The 17,014-nt window shown below is 39.6% G+C and overlaps 1 protein-coding gene across 7 annotated transcripts in view; it reads right to left on the bottom strand.

The window, feature by feature from the left end:
- R3HDM1 (R3H domain containing 1) overlaps window positions 1-17,014 on the bottom strand; it is a 203,007-nt gene that overhangs the window by 13,992 nt on the left and 172,001 nt on the right. For all 7 annotated transcript variants that reach the window (XM_025403880.1, XM_025403881.1, XM_025403884.1 and 4 more), the window contains 2 exons: window positions 1,737-1,840; window positions 1,052-1,224 (listed from right to left, as the gene is read on the bottom strand). In XM_025403880.1, the coding sequence (XP_025259665.1) occupies window positions 1,052-1,224; window positions 1,737-1,840 (277 nt within the window). The remainder of the gene's footprint in view (window positions 1-1,051; window positions 1,225-1,736; window positions 1,841-17,014) is intronic.

Below are 17,014 nucleotides of genomic sequence, written 5' to 3'. Positions count from 1 at the left end.
TTTAATGTATAACAGACCAAGCTCCTATTTCAAAATGCCATCTATTAAAGTAACAGGGCCAATTTGTCAAGTAAAATACTCCACTGGGATCAGGTAATTTGTTTTTGTTTCTTATATTTCCCATAAACTAGTAGCTAGGGTTAGAGGCTTCAATAGATTCAGGTTCAAATTTTGGTAAGAGTATATCATAAATAATGCTGTGTACTTCCTTCTGTGCCACATTACGAGGTAAATGATGTTTGGCTGGCCCACTTTTAGTGATGTTACAACTGATCAGTGGATTCAGGGCTGTCTGTCTAATTCATCCATTTAAAATACCCCTCAAAACTTTTTTTTTTAAGTGAGCAGTTTCTCAACCAAAACTTTTTAATCTAATATTTTTAGGGTCTGCTGATGATTTTCTGGCAATTTTCTAATTCTACCATTGCTTCTGCATTTATTAACTGGATTATTCTCCAGAGAAAATTCCCTTATCAACTATTTGGTGACATTAATATATAGTCATATGGGAAAGGTAGGCTAAATGCTTGTTTTCCTTTACCAAATTTTAGATCTAGTTTATCTTTTGAAGTTAAAAAAAATTTTTTTGAACACCCAGAAGTTAGCAAATAATACTTAAATAAATACTGATTCTTTTTCTTCTTCTTCCTTTTTTTTTGAGACACAGTTACACTCTTAGTTGCCCAGGCTGGAGAGCAATGGCATGATCTTTGCTCACTATAACCTCTGCCCCGCTGGGTTCAAGTGATTCTCCTCCCTCAGCCCCCCAAGTAGCTGGGATGCATGCTACCACCACACCCAGCTGATTTTGTATTTTTAGTAGAGATGGGATTTCACCATGTTGGCCAGGCTGGTCTGAAACTCCTGACCTCAGGTGATCCCCATGCCGTAGCCTCCCAAAAAGTGCTGGGATTACAGAAGAGAGCCACCGCACCCAGCCCAAATTCTTTTATTAATCTGGCTGACAGGATTTCAAATTTAAGCCTTGCAAGTCAATCTTATGTAACAAAAATGTAACGTTTCAAAATGATAATGAGCAAAACCATCTTACCTGGACGATATTGTCTACACTGCTAAACTCTACACACTTCTGTCCTCTCTGGTGATCACAGTAGTATTTGTTTTGTTTCCACTGTGGGGGTGAGTGGGCACAAGATTGTGGATTGTTTGGTACACTGAGCTGCATCATCACCATCCCACCACCAGGTGGCGGTGGTGGCCCAGCTGAAAATCAGAATTAGGATGCTAGTCAATATATTTTAGCCACTAGTTGGTGTTTCTGAACACTAGGATAACAGTAGTAATTTTACATTTCTGAATAAAATTTTACTATTAACTAAGAAAACCAGGTTGAAGCCCTAGTGCATCATACTACAAGTATTGTGTGTTTAAACAGTTACGATGGACTCTGTAGGCCTAAACATCTCACTTATCCTAAAGATAAGTTGGAGTAAACAACAGCTGGAAGAGTAATGAGAGAAGGCATAGGAAATAACCCTAGAGAATATCAATACTTCTGAGAAAGGAGAATCAGGATGGTAGTGATAGCAGCAGCAGAAGGAAAGAAAGAAGTGGACTGCACATTAACCCTGATTCAGTACAGCACCCTCAAAATTGTGGGTATATCTCACCACATCACAAATTGAGAACCTTTTTGTAGAAATGCCTAAGGAAATTAATCAAACTATTTCTTGTATGAACCAACCATTATCTTATTTTCACTGATTTCTTCATACCTGTACATTGGTGGCCTTGAAGCTGCTGGGAATTGCATGGTGAAGTGGTTCGAGGAAACTGTACTTGTTCTGATCCTGGATGTTGCAGGTAACCTACTGAAGAGCTATGGAAAAAACAAATACAAAAACACAGCATAATGAGAGGAGGATGACTATAAAGATTCTTGAATGGGCCGGACGTGGTGGCTCACGCCTGTAATCCCAGCACTTTGGAAGCCCGAGGTGGGTGGATCATGAGGTTAAGAGATTGAGATCACCCTGGCTAACACAGTGAAACCCCATCTCTACTAAAAATACAAAAAATTAGCCGGGCGTGGTGGCAGGCGCCTGTAGTCCCAGCTACTCAAGAGGCTGAGGCAGGAGAATGGTGTAAACCCAGGAGGCAGAGCTTGCTGTGAGCCGAGATCGCACCACTGCACGTCAGCCTGGGCAATAGAGCGAGACTCCATCTTAAAAAAAAAAAAAAGATGATGTGAATGAACGGTCCGTTGAACGAACAGTTTATTTGTTAAAATAAACAAATTTATTTATTTATTTATTTTTCAGATGGAGTCTCGATCTGTCGCCCAGGCTGGAGTGCAGTGGCGTGATCTTGGCTCACTGCAAGCTCCACCTCCCAGGTTCATGCCCTTCTCTTGCCTCAGCCTCCCGAGTAGCTGGGAGTACAGGCGCCCACCACCATGCCCGGCTAATTTTTTTGTATTTTTAGTAGAGACGGGGTTTCACTGTGTTAGCCAGGATGGTCTTGATCTCCTGACCTCGTGATCTGCCTGTCTCAGCCTCCCAAAGTGCTGGGATTACAGGCGTGAGCCACCATGCCCAGCCACAAATTTATTGAAATAAAATTAGTTTTCAAAGTGGTTAACAGTAAAAGTAAAATCTAATGCAACTATTTTCTCTGTAAATTTTAAGTAAATACTTTATTGCATAAAAATAACTTTGTTTATGGCAATAACACCGATTTTTAAAAACAAAAATTATTTTTCAAATTGGTTAGCAGTAAAAGTAAAATCTATTTTCTCTGTGAATTATAAGTAATTATTATGCAAAAATCACTGTTTATATCAATGATACTGATTTTTAAAAATGAAGAAAATTATTTTAAATTGGTTAGCAGTAAAAGTCAAATGTAACAACTGTTTTCACTGACAATTATAATTACTTTATTACATAAAAATGATTTTATGTTTATCACAGTAATACCGATTTTTAAAAGCCAGGAAAGGCCAGGCGAGGTAGCTCACACCTGTAATCCCAGCACTCTGGGAGGCCGAGGTGGGTAGATCACAAGGTCAGGAGATTGAGACCATTCTGGCTAACATGGTAAAAACCCGTCTCTACTAAAAAATATAAAAAATTAGCTGGGTGTGGTGGTGGGCACCTGTAGTCCCAGCCACTCGGGAGGCTGAGACAGGAGAATCACTTGAACCCGGGAGGCAGAGGCTGTAGTGAGCTGAGATTGCACCAGTGTACTCCAGCCTGGGTGACAGAGTGAGACTCTGTCTCAAAAACAAAAAAATAAAAAGAACCCAATTCCATCATTCTGTCACTTTTACAGCATATTCTAACTCAAATAATTATTTTGAAACAAAGAAAAATAATTTTACAAAACAAAAAGGTAATATATTTGGTTTTCACAGGGCTACATTTTAGAAAAGAGAATATGCACTTTGACGAGGAGACCCAGAAAAATTTTATTTCTTAGAAAACGGCAAGGCACGGTGGCTCTCCCCTGTAATCCCAGCACTTTAGGAGGCCGATGCGGGCGGATCACCTGAGGCCAGGAGTTCGAGACCAGCCTGGCCAACATGGTGAAACCCCTTCTCTACTAAAAATACAAAAAGTAGCTGGGCGTGGTGGTGGGCACCTGTAATCTCAGCTACTTGGGAGGCCGAGGCGGAGAACTGCTTCAACCTAGGAGGTGGAGGTTGCAGTGAGCCGAGATCACACCACTGCACTCCAGCCTGGGCTACAAGAGCAAAACTCTGTCTCAGAAAAGAAGAAAAAAAAAAAGTACTAAGAATAGAGGAAACAACAGAACACGTTCCGACATAGTTTAACAAAATATTGACAAAAATTAAAGGCTATTAGTGTGAAACCATTAAGTTACTGCTGTATTTTTGAAGTCTTTTTTTTTGAAATATGAAATACTACGATATGAGGTATGAAATACTATAATATGAAGTATGAAATACTATGATACCTGGGATTTATTTCAAACTAATATTGGAGGGCGAAAAGGCAGAGATTTATATGAAAACAGATTAGTAATTACAAAATTGGTGATGGGAATATATGGGTTCAGTATACTTCTGTTTATATTTATATATGTTTACAGATTTCCATAATAAAAAGTTAAACAATTCTATCTTTCAGGCTGACAGTTAGTAAGAATTAGTAAAGCTCTATGCGTTTTTTTTTTTTTTTTTTTTGAGACGGAGTCTGGCTCTGTTGCCCAGGCTGGAGTGCAGTGGCCGGATCTCAGCTCACTGCAAGCTCCGCCTCCTGGGTTCACGCCATTCTCCTGCCTCAGCCTCCCAAGTAGCTGGGACTACAGGCACCCACCACCAGGTCTGGCTAACTTTTTGTATTTTTTTTTTTTTTTTTTAGTAGAGACGGGGTTTCATATGACATATGTCAGCCAGGATGTTCTCGATATCCTGACCTCATGATCTGCCCACCTCGGCCTCCCAAAGTGCTGGGATTACAGGCGCGAGCCACCGCGCCTAGCCAGCTCTATGTGTTTTTAGAGGCAGTAACTCAGAGTGGTTCAATAAAAGGGAAAAAGAAAGAGATATAAACGGAGGATTTAATAGGAAGTGATTTTGGATGGTAAGTGAAAACAGTACTTTCTGAAATTTATGTTAATTATGATTGGAATGTGTAATATAAGTATTAGCTACCTGTGGAAATAATACAGCTTAAGAGATGGTCTGTAAATGTGCCGAAATTGAGGAAAACAGAAAGGTCCCCATAGGTGGAAGGTTTTTTAGGCTCTGTTCTAACCCATGTGAACAGCTCTCCTGGGCCATGCCCCTCACTCTGATCTTGTTCGCTAAGGTCTGAGACATGTGGGTAAAAGCAAGCCATCATGCAAAGGGAAGGGAACACTCAGGTCACTGAGGTGAGCAATATAGCCCATACTCTACTAAACTACAAACTGCGATTCCACTTTACCACTCTAGTGGGTTTTAGTACAGTTAGAATAAAACAGGTTTCTAGCACTAGATTACCCGTTAGGTAAATGAGTAAGAATCAAGTTTTAGAACTATGTAAATGAGTTCCAGGCCTCTACTAATCTTCTGAGAGATATGTAGATTTCAAGGGACATACAGACTAGGCAATGAGACACCCTCTTAAATCACTTAAACACGTTAGAAAAAAGAAAGCATATAAGTCAGTATTTACACTCTCTCTTTAAAAATACAAATTATACGAGAGATGAATCAGCTCTGTAGTAATTTCAAAACTTTCTCCTCGTTTGGAAGACAGGAGGGAAAGACGGGGACTTTTAAAGTAAAGCACCAGGCCTAGTCATTCAAAGTTGATATTCTACCCTTTAACAGAAAAATGAAACATCAATCTCAAATAATCTCATTTATTCCCAAACTTCCTGAAAAGTCCTGACATAAAACTATGAATATGTAAACTAAAAAAATAAAAATATCCACTTTCAAATGTATTAAAGCTGCTGCAATAAAAATTACTACCAGTATTTTTTTCCTAACTTAGGAGCTGCCTCTTCTCTGTGTAAGGTAGAGCCAGGCAAACTGCTGTGAAATGCTTCTACAAGATCACTGGAGACTGATGAATGACATTATAGGATATCCCACAGGTTTCTTCTGAGTTTTTTTTTTCTTTCTTGAGATGGAGTTTTGCTGTGTCACCCACGCTGGAGTGCAGGGGTGCGATCTCGGCTCACCGCAAGCTCTGCCTCCCGGGTTCACACCATTCTCCTGCCTCAGCCACTCGAGCAGCTGGGACTACAGGTGCCCGCCACTACGCCCGGCTAATTTTTTTGTATTTTTAGTAGAGACGGAGTTTCACCGTATTAGCCAGGATGGTCTCGATCTCCTGACCTCATGATCCGCCCGCCCTGGCCTGCCAAAGTGCTGGGATTACAGGCGTGAGCCACCGCGCCCAGCCCTTCTTCTGAGTTTTTTTTTTTTACAGTGCTCATCTTATTCCTTCAACATTATAGGGTAATTCAGAGAGATTCCCCTTCTCTCCAGTTAATTATTTCTTCATTCTTACCATGTTTTGGAATTGAAGCCATGATAAAAAAAAAATGACAAATATAATGTATTTTGAAAGTTAGAAACTTACTTCATCAAAGTGTGATTTTATTTTATTATTGTTTTTAAATAGACAAAGCCTCACTCTATTCCTCAGGCTGGAATGCAGTGGTGTTATCATAGGTTACTGAAGCACTGAACACTTGGGCTCAAGTGATTCTCCTGCCTCAGCTTCCCGAGTAGCTAACTACAAGCGCCCACCATTGCTTAGTATCAAGCAATATCAACGCTTGATATTAAGATATATTCACTAGATCTTGCAAATTCAAGTGACAATACATTGCTATTTTAATGCCTTTGACATTTAATACTTGACCTAGGGCAAAGCACCACGTATTTGGGTGTCAGAAAGGAGCACGGGGCTGAGTTCCAACTCTACTTGTTATTTGTTATGTGTGTCTGAACATGTTATTTGAACTTCAGCTCTTTCATCAATAAAACATGCAATTAGCACTTGTCTTACCAAACTATGATGAAAGATTTGGGCAAATAATTCAAAGTGTAAACAGCCAAACATAAAAATGTACAACTTCATTAATAATCACAGAACCAAATTAATATATGCTGCCGTTTATGAAATGTGAAAACAATAAAGCAGAGTCAGTACATATTGGGACTGTGAATCAAAGATTTTGGCAAAATGTACCATGGACCTTATTAACAGTCATATCCTTTAACCTACTAATTCCCTTCTAAGGACTCATGCCAAGGCAGGAATTAAAATTGCTTACAAGATGGCTCAATAAAGTAAAAAGATATGACCTAAATGTTCTGCAGTAGGGTAAATATATTATTATATATTCATAAAATATAAGAGTATGATCATTGAATTATATTAATGAAATTTTTAATGGGATGAAAAAATTTTTACTATGACCAATAAGTGAAATATATACAGTAAGATTTCACCGGCCGGGCGCGGTGGCTCAAGCCTGTAATCCCAGCACTTTGGGAGGCCGAGATGGGCGGATCACGAGGTCAGGAGATCGAGACCATCCTGGCTAACCCGGTGAAACCCCGTCTCTACTAAAAAATACAAAAAAAAAAAAACTAGCCGGGCGAGGTGGCGGCGCCTGTAGTCCCAGCTACTCGGGAGGCTGAGGCAGGAGAATGGCGTAAACCCGGGAGGCGGAGCTTGCAGTGAGCTGAGATCCGGCCACTGCACTCCAGCCTGGGCGACAGAGCGAGACTCCGTCTCAAAAAAAAAAAAAAAAAAAAAGATTTCACCTACATTAAAACTCTGTAAGAGGCTGAGTGTGGTGGCTCATGCCTGTAATCCTAGCACTTGAGGAGGCCAGGGCGGATGGATCACTTGAGGTCAGGAGTTTGAGACTAGCCTGAAACCCTATCTCTGCTAAAAATACAAAAATTAGCTGGGTGTGGTGGTGCATGACTGTAGTCCCAGCTACTTCGGAGGCTGAGGCAGAAAAATCAACTGAACCCGGGAGGCGGAGGTTGCAGTGAGCCAAGATGGCACCACTGCACTCCACCCTGGGTGACAGAGCGAGACTAAGTCTCAAAAAAAACCAAAAACCAAAAACCAAAAAACAAACAAACAAAATATATAAGAAAAGCAGAAAGACTGAGAAAAGTATTAACATGCCAACAGTAGTCAATTTAGAGTTATGGGACTATGAATGATTCTTGATCATTTACACTTTTTTGCTATTTTCTAAAAAAGCATGCATACATTTTGTAACTGTAAAGAATACTTTAAAAATGTTTTTAGAAAACTGAAAAGTTTAGCTTTTAAATGTTATAGTAGAAAGTTAATTTCAATGAAACAATCAGAATCTGCTTCAGAAATCTTCAGCAGGCCGGGCGCGGTGGCTCAAGCCTGTAATCCCAGCACTTTGGCAGGCCGAGACGGGCGGATCATGAGGTCAGGAGATCGAGACCATCCTGGCTAACACAGTGAAACCTCGTCTCTACTAAAAAATACAAAAAAATAGCCAGGCGAGGTGGCGGGCGCCTGTAGTCCCAGGTACTCGGGAGGCTGAGACAGGAGAATGGCGAAAACCCGGGAGGCGGAGCTTGCAGTGAGCTGAGATCCGGCCACTGCACTCCAGCCCGGGGGGCAGAGCGAGACTCCGTCTCAAAAAAAAAAAAAAGAAATCTTCAGCAGATGTCAGAGTATGGCCATTTGAAGATGTTTATGCTGATATTCTGCAATATAAACCTTCAATTTGGCCGGGTGTGGTGGCTCACGCCTGTAATCCCAGCACTTTGGGAGGCCGAGGCAGGCAGATCATGAGGTCAGGAGATCGAGAACATCCTGGCTGACATGATGAAACCCCGTCTCTACTTTTAAAAAAAAAAAAAATACAAAAAATTAGCTGGGCGTGGTGGCAGGTGCCTGTAATCCCAATTACTCAGGAGGCTGAGGCAGGAGAACTGCTTGAGTCTAGGAGGCAGAGGCTGCAGTGAGCTGAGATTGCACCACTGCACTCCAGCCTGGGCAATAGAGCAAGACTCTGTCTCTAAATAAATAAATGAATAAATAACCAATTCATTGGTGGGTTAGATGCTCAACTAGGCTTGTAGTCTAGTCTCTGGAAGAAAACACCAGCTTTCTGCCTCATAAGCTTTCTCAAAGTCATAGTGATTTCCATTTTATATGTATTTGTTGTGATGCGGGTATATATACCTAGTACAATATAAACTTGCAACTAATGAGAATTTGACTATATGCTCAATTAATGAAAATAAATGTCAAAATCTTTAATCTATAATTTTTTGGGTTTTCCTTTAAATGCTAATAGCTGATTTATCTGGGCTTTCTGGTTAAATGCTCATATTTACAGAAGTATTAATTTATAGCTCATCTATTCCCTAATGTGAGCCATTTAAAAAAAACTGAATTTGACTAAAAAATGAAGTACTAAAAAAAGGGAGTGGGGACACCTGCCCTAAGATTGTTGCTTTCACAGAGCACTGAATGTAGCTTTGTGTTTCTTGGCAGCTAAGACAAAATGGTGAGCTCAGGGATTATATAGCTGCCAGGATGATAAGGAAAGCAAGCAGTTAAGCCACTGGCAGGTGTTGCATTGCAGAATATCATAACTGTATTCTACAATAAATTTATAGCACGCAGTTAATTATAGAGGAATCCAGTCTTCCAGTACCACATATAAAACATACTTCATGTTTTACTAGGAAACTTAGAAGCTGGGCTGGAAATCTTGCCCAAAGAGGATTATTTCCCATTTAATAAATAGGTAGGATGCAGAAGTACCTGCAAGAAGGGCTAATATATACCTTAAAAAGGAGCTCTGAACTTTTTAAGTACTTAAGTACTTGTATGAAACCTAAAAAAGAGTCTACATTATACATTTAACGGAAAAGACGCCTTTGGCTTGAGAAATTGGAGGGTAGGTATCATAAACACAATTCACCACAAAGATGTCTCTGATGCTCCTGGAGAATAACTGATCTTGAGATGGGGCATATTCTGACCAGTCCATCAGGATGAACCAGTCATCATCAAGCAACGTATTAGCAGATCTGTTAGATACAGCACTTTAGTGGGTCAATGAAGTGATAGAAAATACCTGCTAAACAATAATTTCGGTTTTAGTATAGTTGATTCTATGCTGCTCTCTTTTGCGACTTCTTAAGTCTGTTCCCAGACTGAGATCTCTTTACTCTTTATACGGTTTTTTTTTTTTTTTTTTTTTTTTTGGTTTTTGAGTCGGAAGTCCTGCTCTGTTGCCTAGGCTGGAGTGCAGTGGTGCGATCTTGGCTGGCTGCAACCTCTGCCTCCCAAGTTCAAGTGATTCTCTTGACTCAGCCTCCCGAGTAGCTGGGATTACAGGCACACACCACCGTGTCTGACCTTTTATTTATTTTATTTTTTTGAGACGGAGTCTTGCTCTGTCGCCCAGGCTGGAGTGCACTGCAGCGTCACGACCTCGACTCACTGCAAGCTTCACCCTCCTGGGTTCACACCATTCTCCTGCCTCAGCCTCCTGAGTAGCTGGGACTACAGGCACCCGCCACCATGCCCGGCTAATTTTGTTTTTATTTTTAGTAGAGACAGGGTTTCACCGTGTTAGCCGGGATGGTCTCGATCTCCTGACCTCATGATCCACCTGACTTGGCCTCCCAAAGTGCTAGGATTACAGATGTGCACCACAGCGCCCAGCCATTTTTTTGTATTTTTTGGTACAGATGGGGTTTTGCGATATTGGCCAGGCTGGTCTCAAACTCCTGACCTCAGGTCATCTGCCCACCTTGGCCTCCCAAAGTGCTGGGATTACCAGCGTGAGCCACTGCGCCCAGCCTTTTTTTATTTCCCTTTTCCTGAGACAAGGTCTTGCTCTGTCACCCAGGGTGGAGTGCAGTGGTGCAATCATAGCTCACTGCAATCTCAAACTCCTGGCTCTAGCCACTGTATATATATACCACATTTTCTTTATCCACCTGTTGATAAACACTTGAGTTGTTTCCACCTCAGGGTTTCTTTCTGAGGTGACGAAAATGTTTTAAAATTGACCATGGTGGGGTTGCACATATTTGTAAATACACTAAAAACTACTGAAATATACATGTTAAGTGAATTGTATAGTATATAAATTATATCTCAATAGAGCTGTTTAAAAACAAGATAAATAAGAATATGGCAGAATGAATAAAAATGGTACATACACTAGTCACCCCTTATCTGTGGTTTTGCTTTCCTTGGTTTCAGTTACCCTCAGTCAACCATGGTCCAAAAGTATTAAAAATGTCAGAAATAAATACTTCATACATTTTAAATTACATGTCATTATAAGTAGCATGAAGAAATCTCATGGTGTTCGGCCCAAGATGTGAATCATCCCCTTGCCCAGCATATCCATGCTGCCTGTTAGTCATGGACACTGTTTGCTCCTGACATTTAGCTATCAACACTGTCACGACCTGATGATCTAGATCACCTGAAGCAAATGATCCTCCTCCTGACATCCTGTTGCAAAGTCAACAGTAGCCAAACACTATGTCACAACGCCTACGTCATTCACCTCACTTCACTTCATCTCATCACATACGCATTTCATCATCTCACATCACCACAAGGATGAGTACATTTATATGTATGTATGTGTATATATTTACTTTATTATTATTTTTTGGAGATAGGGTCTTGCTCTGTAACTCAGGAGTGCAGTGTTAAGATTGTAGCTCACTGTAACCTTGAACTCTGGGGTGCAAGTGATCCTCCCACATCTCCCAAGTAGCTAGGACTACAGGTGTGCACCACTACACCTGGCTAATTTTTACAGGTTTTTTTTTTTTTGGTAGAGACGAGGTCTTGTTATGTTGCCCAAGGCTGGTCTCAAACTACTGGCCTCAAGCGATTCTCCCGCCTCAGTGTCCCAAAGTGTGTTGGGATTACAGGCGTGAGCCACTGTGCCTGGCCAATGTACAATATTTTGAGAGACCACATTCCTATAACTTTTCTTACAGTACATTGTTATCACTGTTCTATTATTAGTTGTTATTTTAAATCTATCACTGTGCCTAATTTATAAATTAAACTTTATCAGAGGCATGTATGTACAGAAAAAAACATAGTACATACAGGGTTCAATTCCATGGTTTCAGGCATTCACTGGGAGATCCTGGAACATATACCTTCTGGATAAGGCGGATTACTGTATATGAAAGGTATTTACAAAATTCTATTGTATGAAATCACCCACAAAAAGGTCGAGACTTAGGAAAATAGCATGGGAAATTCCACATGAAAATATGTTGCCATCATGTGTCTTTTCTCTTTATGTTTTTGTAAATATTTCATGGCTGCTGTTTCAAATTATTTTTTAGTTGGGAGAATAGGGACAAGTGTATTCTTCTCAAGCAATAATTGATTCATTTGAAAAGCAAGCCATACATCTACTACAGCTTTTAGTGACTACTAGAAACGATGTCTTTGAAAATTTATGAACAGTTGTCAAGGTGTGTCAAGTCGTTTGGTTTTCTGCCTTTTTAAACCATCTGACGTCTTATTGTCAATGGTAGTTAAGCAAGCTTCCTGAACTTAGTAATATTACTTAATAGACATGTGCTCTATTCACTTAAAAAGCTGTAGGCAATCAATATAATCCATTTGTGAACTATAGTAGCCTGAGTATCAAACATTTATTCTTCTGAATTAAAGATACTGCAGCAATTAACACAGAACAAACACCTTTAAAACTCACTGGTCCCACTATCTGAGAAACTGTGACAACTAAGTAAATCTCACTATGACTTAAACTAAACTTAATCAGCCTAGCAGAAAAATAAATGGAGAGGAAAATTTAAACTATTCAAAGGTTACTAGGTTATTCCATGTTTCTTTTGCATCTTTTTATTTGGATTCTTACGTTAATAATAGCTCTGTTATAATTTGTTTAGCCACAATTTAAATTCTGGGGTGGATTATCTTTGTGATAAACTTTTACAGGTAGAATTTAAAAGTACAGCAATTTTGCATTTTGTTAAATATCCCGACTAATTTATAGAAAAATGGGCTTGATATGCCTAGCAACCAGCAATGTTTAAATGTCTCAATGCACAGTATTGCTAACTATATGTTTTAGCCTACTTTTTGTGTTAAAGTTGCCTTAATTCTCATTTTTTGGATTGCTGGTAAGACAACATTTTCCCATGTGAAAACTTACTATCAGTTTTCTTTGAGTAGCAATTTATCTTTATGGATTATTTACTTGTAGTCTCACTGTTACCATCCTAGAACATAGAGAAGTGATAAAAACGTTCTATAAATTAAGCTTTTATTAGGCATGTTTGTCACATTTCCCTCATATCTTGCTTCTTTCCTTTGAATATTACTCTTAATATAGCTGTAATGGATTTCTATATTTACGAAACTTAAAAACGTTCATCCACTCTGATAATGTACTTGGTATCTTGACTAATTCACTGAGAAAAGCAAAGCAATCAGAAGAGAATTTCTCTCACTGCCATTTCTATCCACCTATCCATATCGATATCCTTATACTCTCCTTGTCCTCGTTTACTGTCCATGAAATCCTCTGCACTGTTTTCTAAGGCTAACCTGCTTCCATTTTTGTGGTGGCTCTCACCCTCCCTGGGGACCTTACAACTCTCTCTCCTGTCCCTTGTAGTGGCAAATCTTCTGTATCTACTAAGCCTTTCCCTTCAGCATACAAACACATACATCTTTCTTTCAATTAAAAAAGGATCCTCTGTCTTGACTTCATCCTCTCCATATACGAATCCAATTCAATGCTCATCCTTATAAAAGCAATTCTCTTCAAAGGTTGTCTCTATTTATTGTCTCCAATTCCTCTCCTGCCATTCTCTTAGCTTTTTTATCTCCTAAAGTCTTCATATTTAAGTCTCTCTTTGAATGATTTTATTATTTTTCGGGATTTGGAATTATCTATCTGAGTGTAATATTGTTTGGATGTGTGTCCCCACCCAAATCTCTCTCCCTCTCTCTCTCTCTATCTATCTGAGTGTAATATTGTTTGGATGTGTGTCCCCACCCAAATCTCTATCTATCTGAGTGTAATATTGTTTGGATGTGTGTCCCGACCCAAATCTCTAATATCTATCTATCTATCCATCCATCCATCCATCCATCCATCCATCCATCCATCCATCCATCCATCCATCCATCCATCCATCCATCTATCTATCTATCTATCTATCTATCTATCTATCTATCTATCTATCTATCTGAGTGTAATATTGTTTGGATGTGTTCCCCCACCCAAATCTCATTCAAAATGTAATCCCCAATGCTGGAGGTGGGGCCTGCTGGGAGGTGACTGGATCACGGAGGTGGTTTCTAATGGTTTAGCACCATCCCCTTTGGTACTGTACAGTGAGTTAGTTCTCATGAGATCTGGTTTAAAAAGTGTGTGGTGCTCCCCCCACTCTTCTCTTCCTCGTGCTCCGTCCATGTAAGACATGCCTGCTTCCCTCTTGCCTTCCACCATGACTGAAGTTTCCCGAGGTCTCCCTAGAAGCCACTATGCTTCCTGTGCAGCCTGCAGAGCTGTGAGCCAATTAAACCTCTTTTCTTTATACATGACCCAGTCTCAGGCATTTCTTTATAGCAATGTGAGAACAGACTAATACAGAGTGCTTAGAAATATATTACAGTTTAAATAAGTGTAATAATAAAATAATTATCTATGTAACTTCATTCAGATTGGGAAACAGAACATTGTTAATATCTCAGAAGTATCCCTGCCTTCCTGCCTCATGCGCCTCTAACTGATCAGAACCCCCTCCAACCAGTTTTGTGATAAGCACTTACTTGCCTTTTTTTTTTTTGAGACAGAGTTCTGCTCTGTCACACAGGCTGGAGTGCAGTAGCACCATCTCCGCTCACTACAACCTTCGCCTCCCAGGTTCAAGTGATTCTTATGAATCAGCCTCCTGAGTAGCTGAGATTATAAGCATGCACCACCATGCTCGGCTAATTTTTTGTTTTTAGTAGAGATGGGGTTTCACTCTGTTGGTCAGGCTGGTCTCAAACTCCTGGCTTCAACTGATCTGCCCGCCTTGGCCTCCTAAAGTACTGGGATTACAAGTGTGACCCACTGTGTCCGACCAGCACTTACTTGCTTTTTATTTCTTGTATAATTGTACCACATATATATGTATCCCAAAAGAACATAGTTTTGTCTGTTTTTGATCCTAAATAAATGGAGTAATACTGTATAGATCATTTTATGACTGTTTCTTTTACTCAGTGTTGTATCTGTGAGACTCAACCAACTGGATATAAGTAGTTATAGTTTATTAACTTTCTTTGTGGTATAGTAGTGTCTGAAATGAATACATCAAAATATACTTACACATTCTATTCTATTTTATTTGGATTACTTTCAGTATTAGGCTAAACATTGTTGCTACAAACATTCATAAACATCTCTCTGATACATATCTGTCAAGGTTTTTTTAAATGCAGATGTTGGTAAACTTTTTCTGTAAGAGCCACCTAGTATATATTTTAGCTCTGAGGAACACATGGTCACTTAGGAGTTATAAAATAATAAACCTTTAAAAATTTAAAAACCATTCTTAGATTGTGGGCTGTAGTTTTCTGACATCTGTTCTAAGATATAAACCATAAGGAGTGCAATCTTCCACATCACAAGATGGTTTGGGGCATAAAGGTTTTACATGTATTTTGTTGGGATTACAGGAGTATGCCACCACGTCCAGGTAATTTTTTGTCTTTTTAGTAAAGATGGGGCTTCATTATGTTGATCAGGTTGGTGCAACATAGTTATCTGGACTTTCCTTTTATTTATTTTTTTTGTTTCCCCCCTAATCTCTCACCTCTGGTTGAAAGCAGTTGTTTTTAGTCATTTGCTTTTTAAAAATTTTTTTTTGATTAAATTTTAACATTTCATTTCAATATGACTCTGTAACAGGTTTTACAATCAGTTAGTTTGAGTCTACCTTTATCCCTCCATTAAATGCCCTGTGGCCTATCTTTCCTTACAAATTCTTACTCTTGTTTTTAATAATTTGTTAGTTTTACAGTATTTCTTTTCACTTTATCTAAAACTAGTCTTTGTTTAAACTATTAGAAAAGAAGGCTCGGCAAGGTGGCTCACATCTGTGAACCCAGCAGTTTGGAAGGCTGAGGCAGGAGGATTGCTTGAGCCCAAAAGTTCGACACCAGCAGGGTAATACAGCAAGATCCTATCTTTAAAAAAATTAAAAAATCAGCCAGGTGTGGTGGCATGCACCTGTAGTCCCAGCTACTTGGGAGGCTGAGGCAGGAGGATTGCATGAGCCCAGAAGGTTGAAGCCTCAGTAAGCCAGGATCACACCACTGTATTCCAGCCTGAATGACAGCAAGACCCAGTCTCTAAGAAAAATTTAGGACTCAGATTATTTTATAGTTTTACTGAGGTATAATTTATAGAAACTACACTGCACATGAAGTATAGAATTTAATGAGTTTTATGTATACGCACATCATGAAGCCTCACCAACCCCCAAAGTTGCCTTGTGCCCCTCTTTGTAGTCCCACCTTCCCTTCTTCCCCATAAACTCTTCCCAGCCTCCTGGCTCCAGGCAACCACTGATCTGTCTGCTGTCAACAGAGATTAGGTTGTATTTTCTATAATCTAATATCAATGGAATAATATGGTTTATATACCTTTTTTGGCGTGGCTTTTCTTTTTTTGCTCAGGATAATTATGAGATTCATCCATGTTGCTGTATCAACAGATCATTTTTTTAATTGCTGAGTAATAGTCCACTGATGAATATATTATGGATTATTTATCCATTCACCTGTGGGTGGACATTTGGGTTGCTTCTAGTATTCATTTCTCTTAAATACTCTGAAGTGGAATAATTGGGTTAGATGGTAGGAGTATGTTTAACGTTTAAAACAAACTGTTTCCCCAGGTGGTTGGTTTGAGAATTCTTGATTTATTATACACACAAGTCCTTGTTAGAAGGACAAAAATATACTTGGTTTTTAAGCCTGTATATTGCTTACCTTTTATTTGTATTCTTTTGTGTACCACCAATATCCATTTGGTATCGTTTTCCTTCTGTCTGAAAAACTTGCTTTAACAGTTCTCACAGTGCGGGTTGGCTGGCAATTAATTCAGCTTTTGTGTGTTTGAAATCTGTTTCTGAAAAATATTTTTACGGGTATAGAATACAAGTTTTCTTTCTTTCACTTCTTCAAATAAAGATGTTGCTCCACTGTCTTCTGGCTTGTATTGCTTCTAAGTCTGCTGACATTCTTAACTGTGTTCCTCTGTATGCAATGACTCTTTTCCCCCTCTGACTGCTTTTAAGATTTTCTCTATAACTTTTTTTTTTTTTTTTTTTTTGAGACGGAGTCTCGCTCTGTCGCCCAGGCTGGAGTGCAGTGGCGGGATCTCAGCTCACTGCAAGCTCCGCCTCCCGGGTTCACGCCATTCTCCTGCCTCAGCCTCCAGAGTAGCTGGGACTACAGGCGCCCGCCACCTCGCCCGGCTAGTTTTT

The sequence above is a fragment of the Theropithecus gelada genome, chromosome 12 (assembly GCF_003255815.1).
Source record: "Theropithecus gelada isolate Dixy chromosome 12, Tgel_1.0, whole genome shotgun sequence".
In the NCBI taxonomy this organism is placed as follows: domain Eukaryota; kingdom Metazoa; phylum Chordata; class Mammalia; order Primates; family Cercopithecidae; genus Theropithecus; species Theropithecus gelada.
Note: the sequence above shows the minus strand (reverse complement) of the source record. Positions and strands in the feature narration are given on the sequence as shown.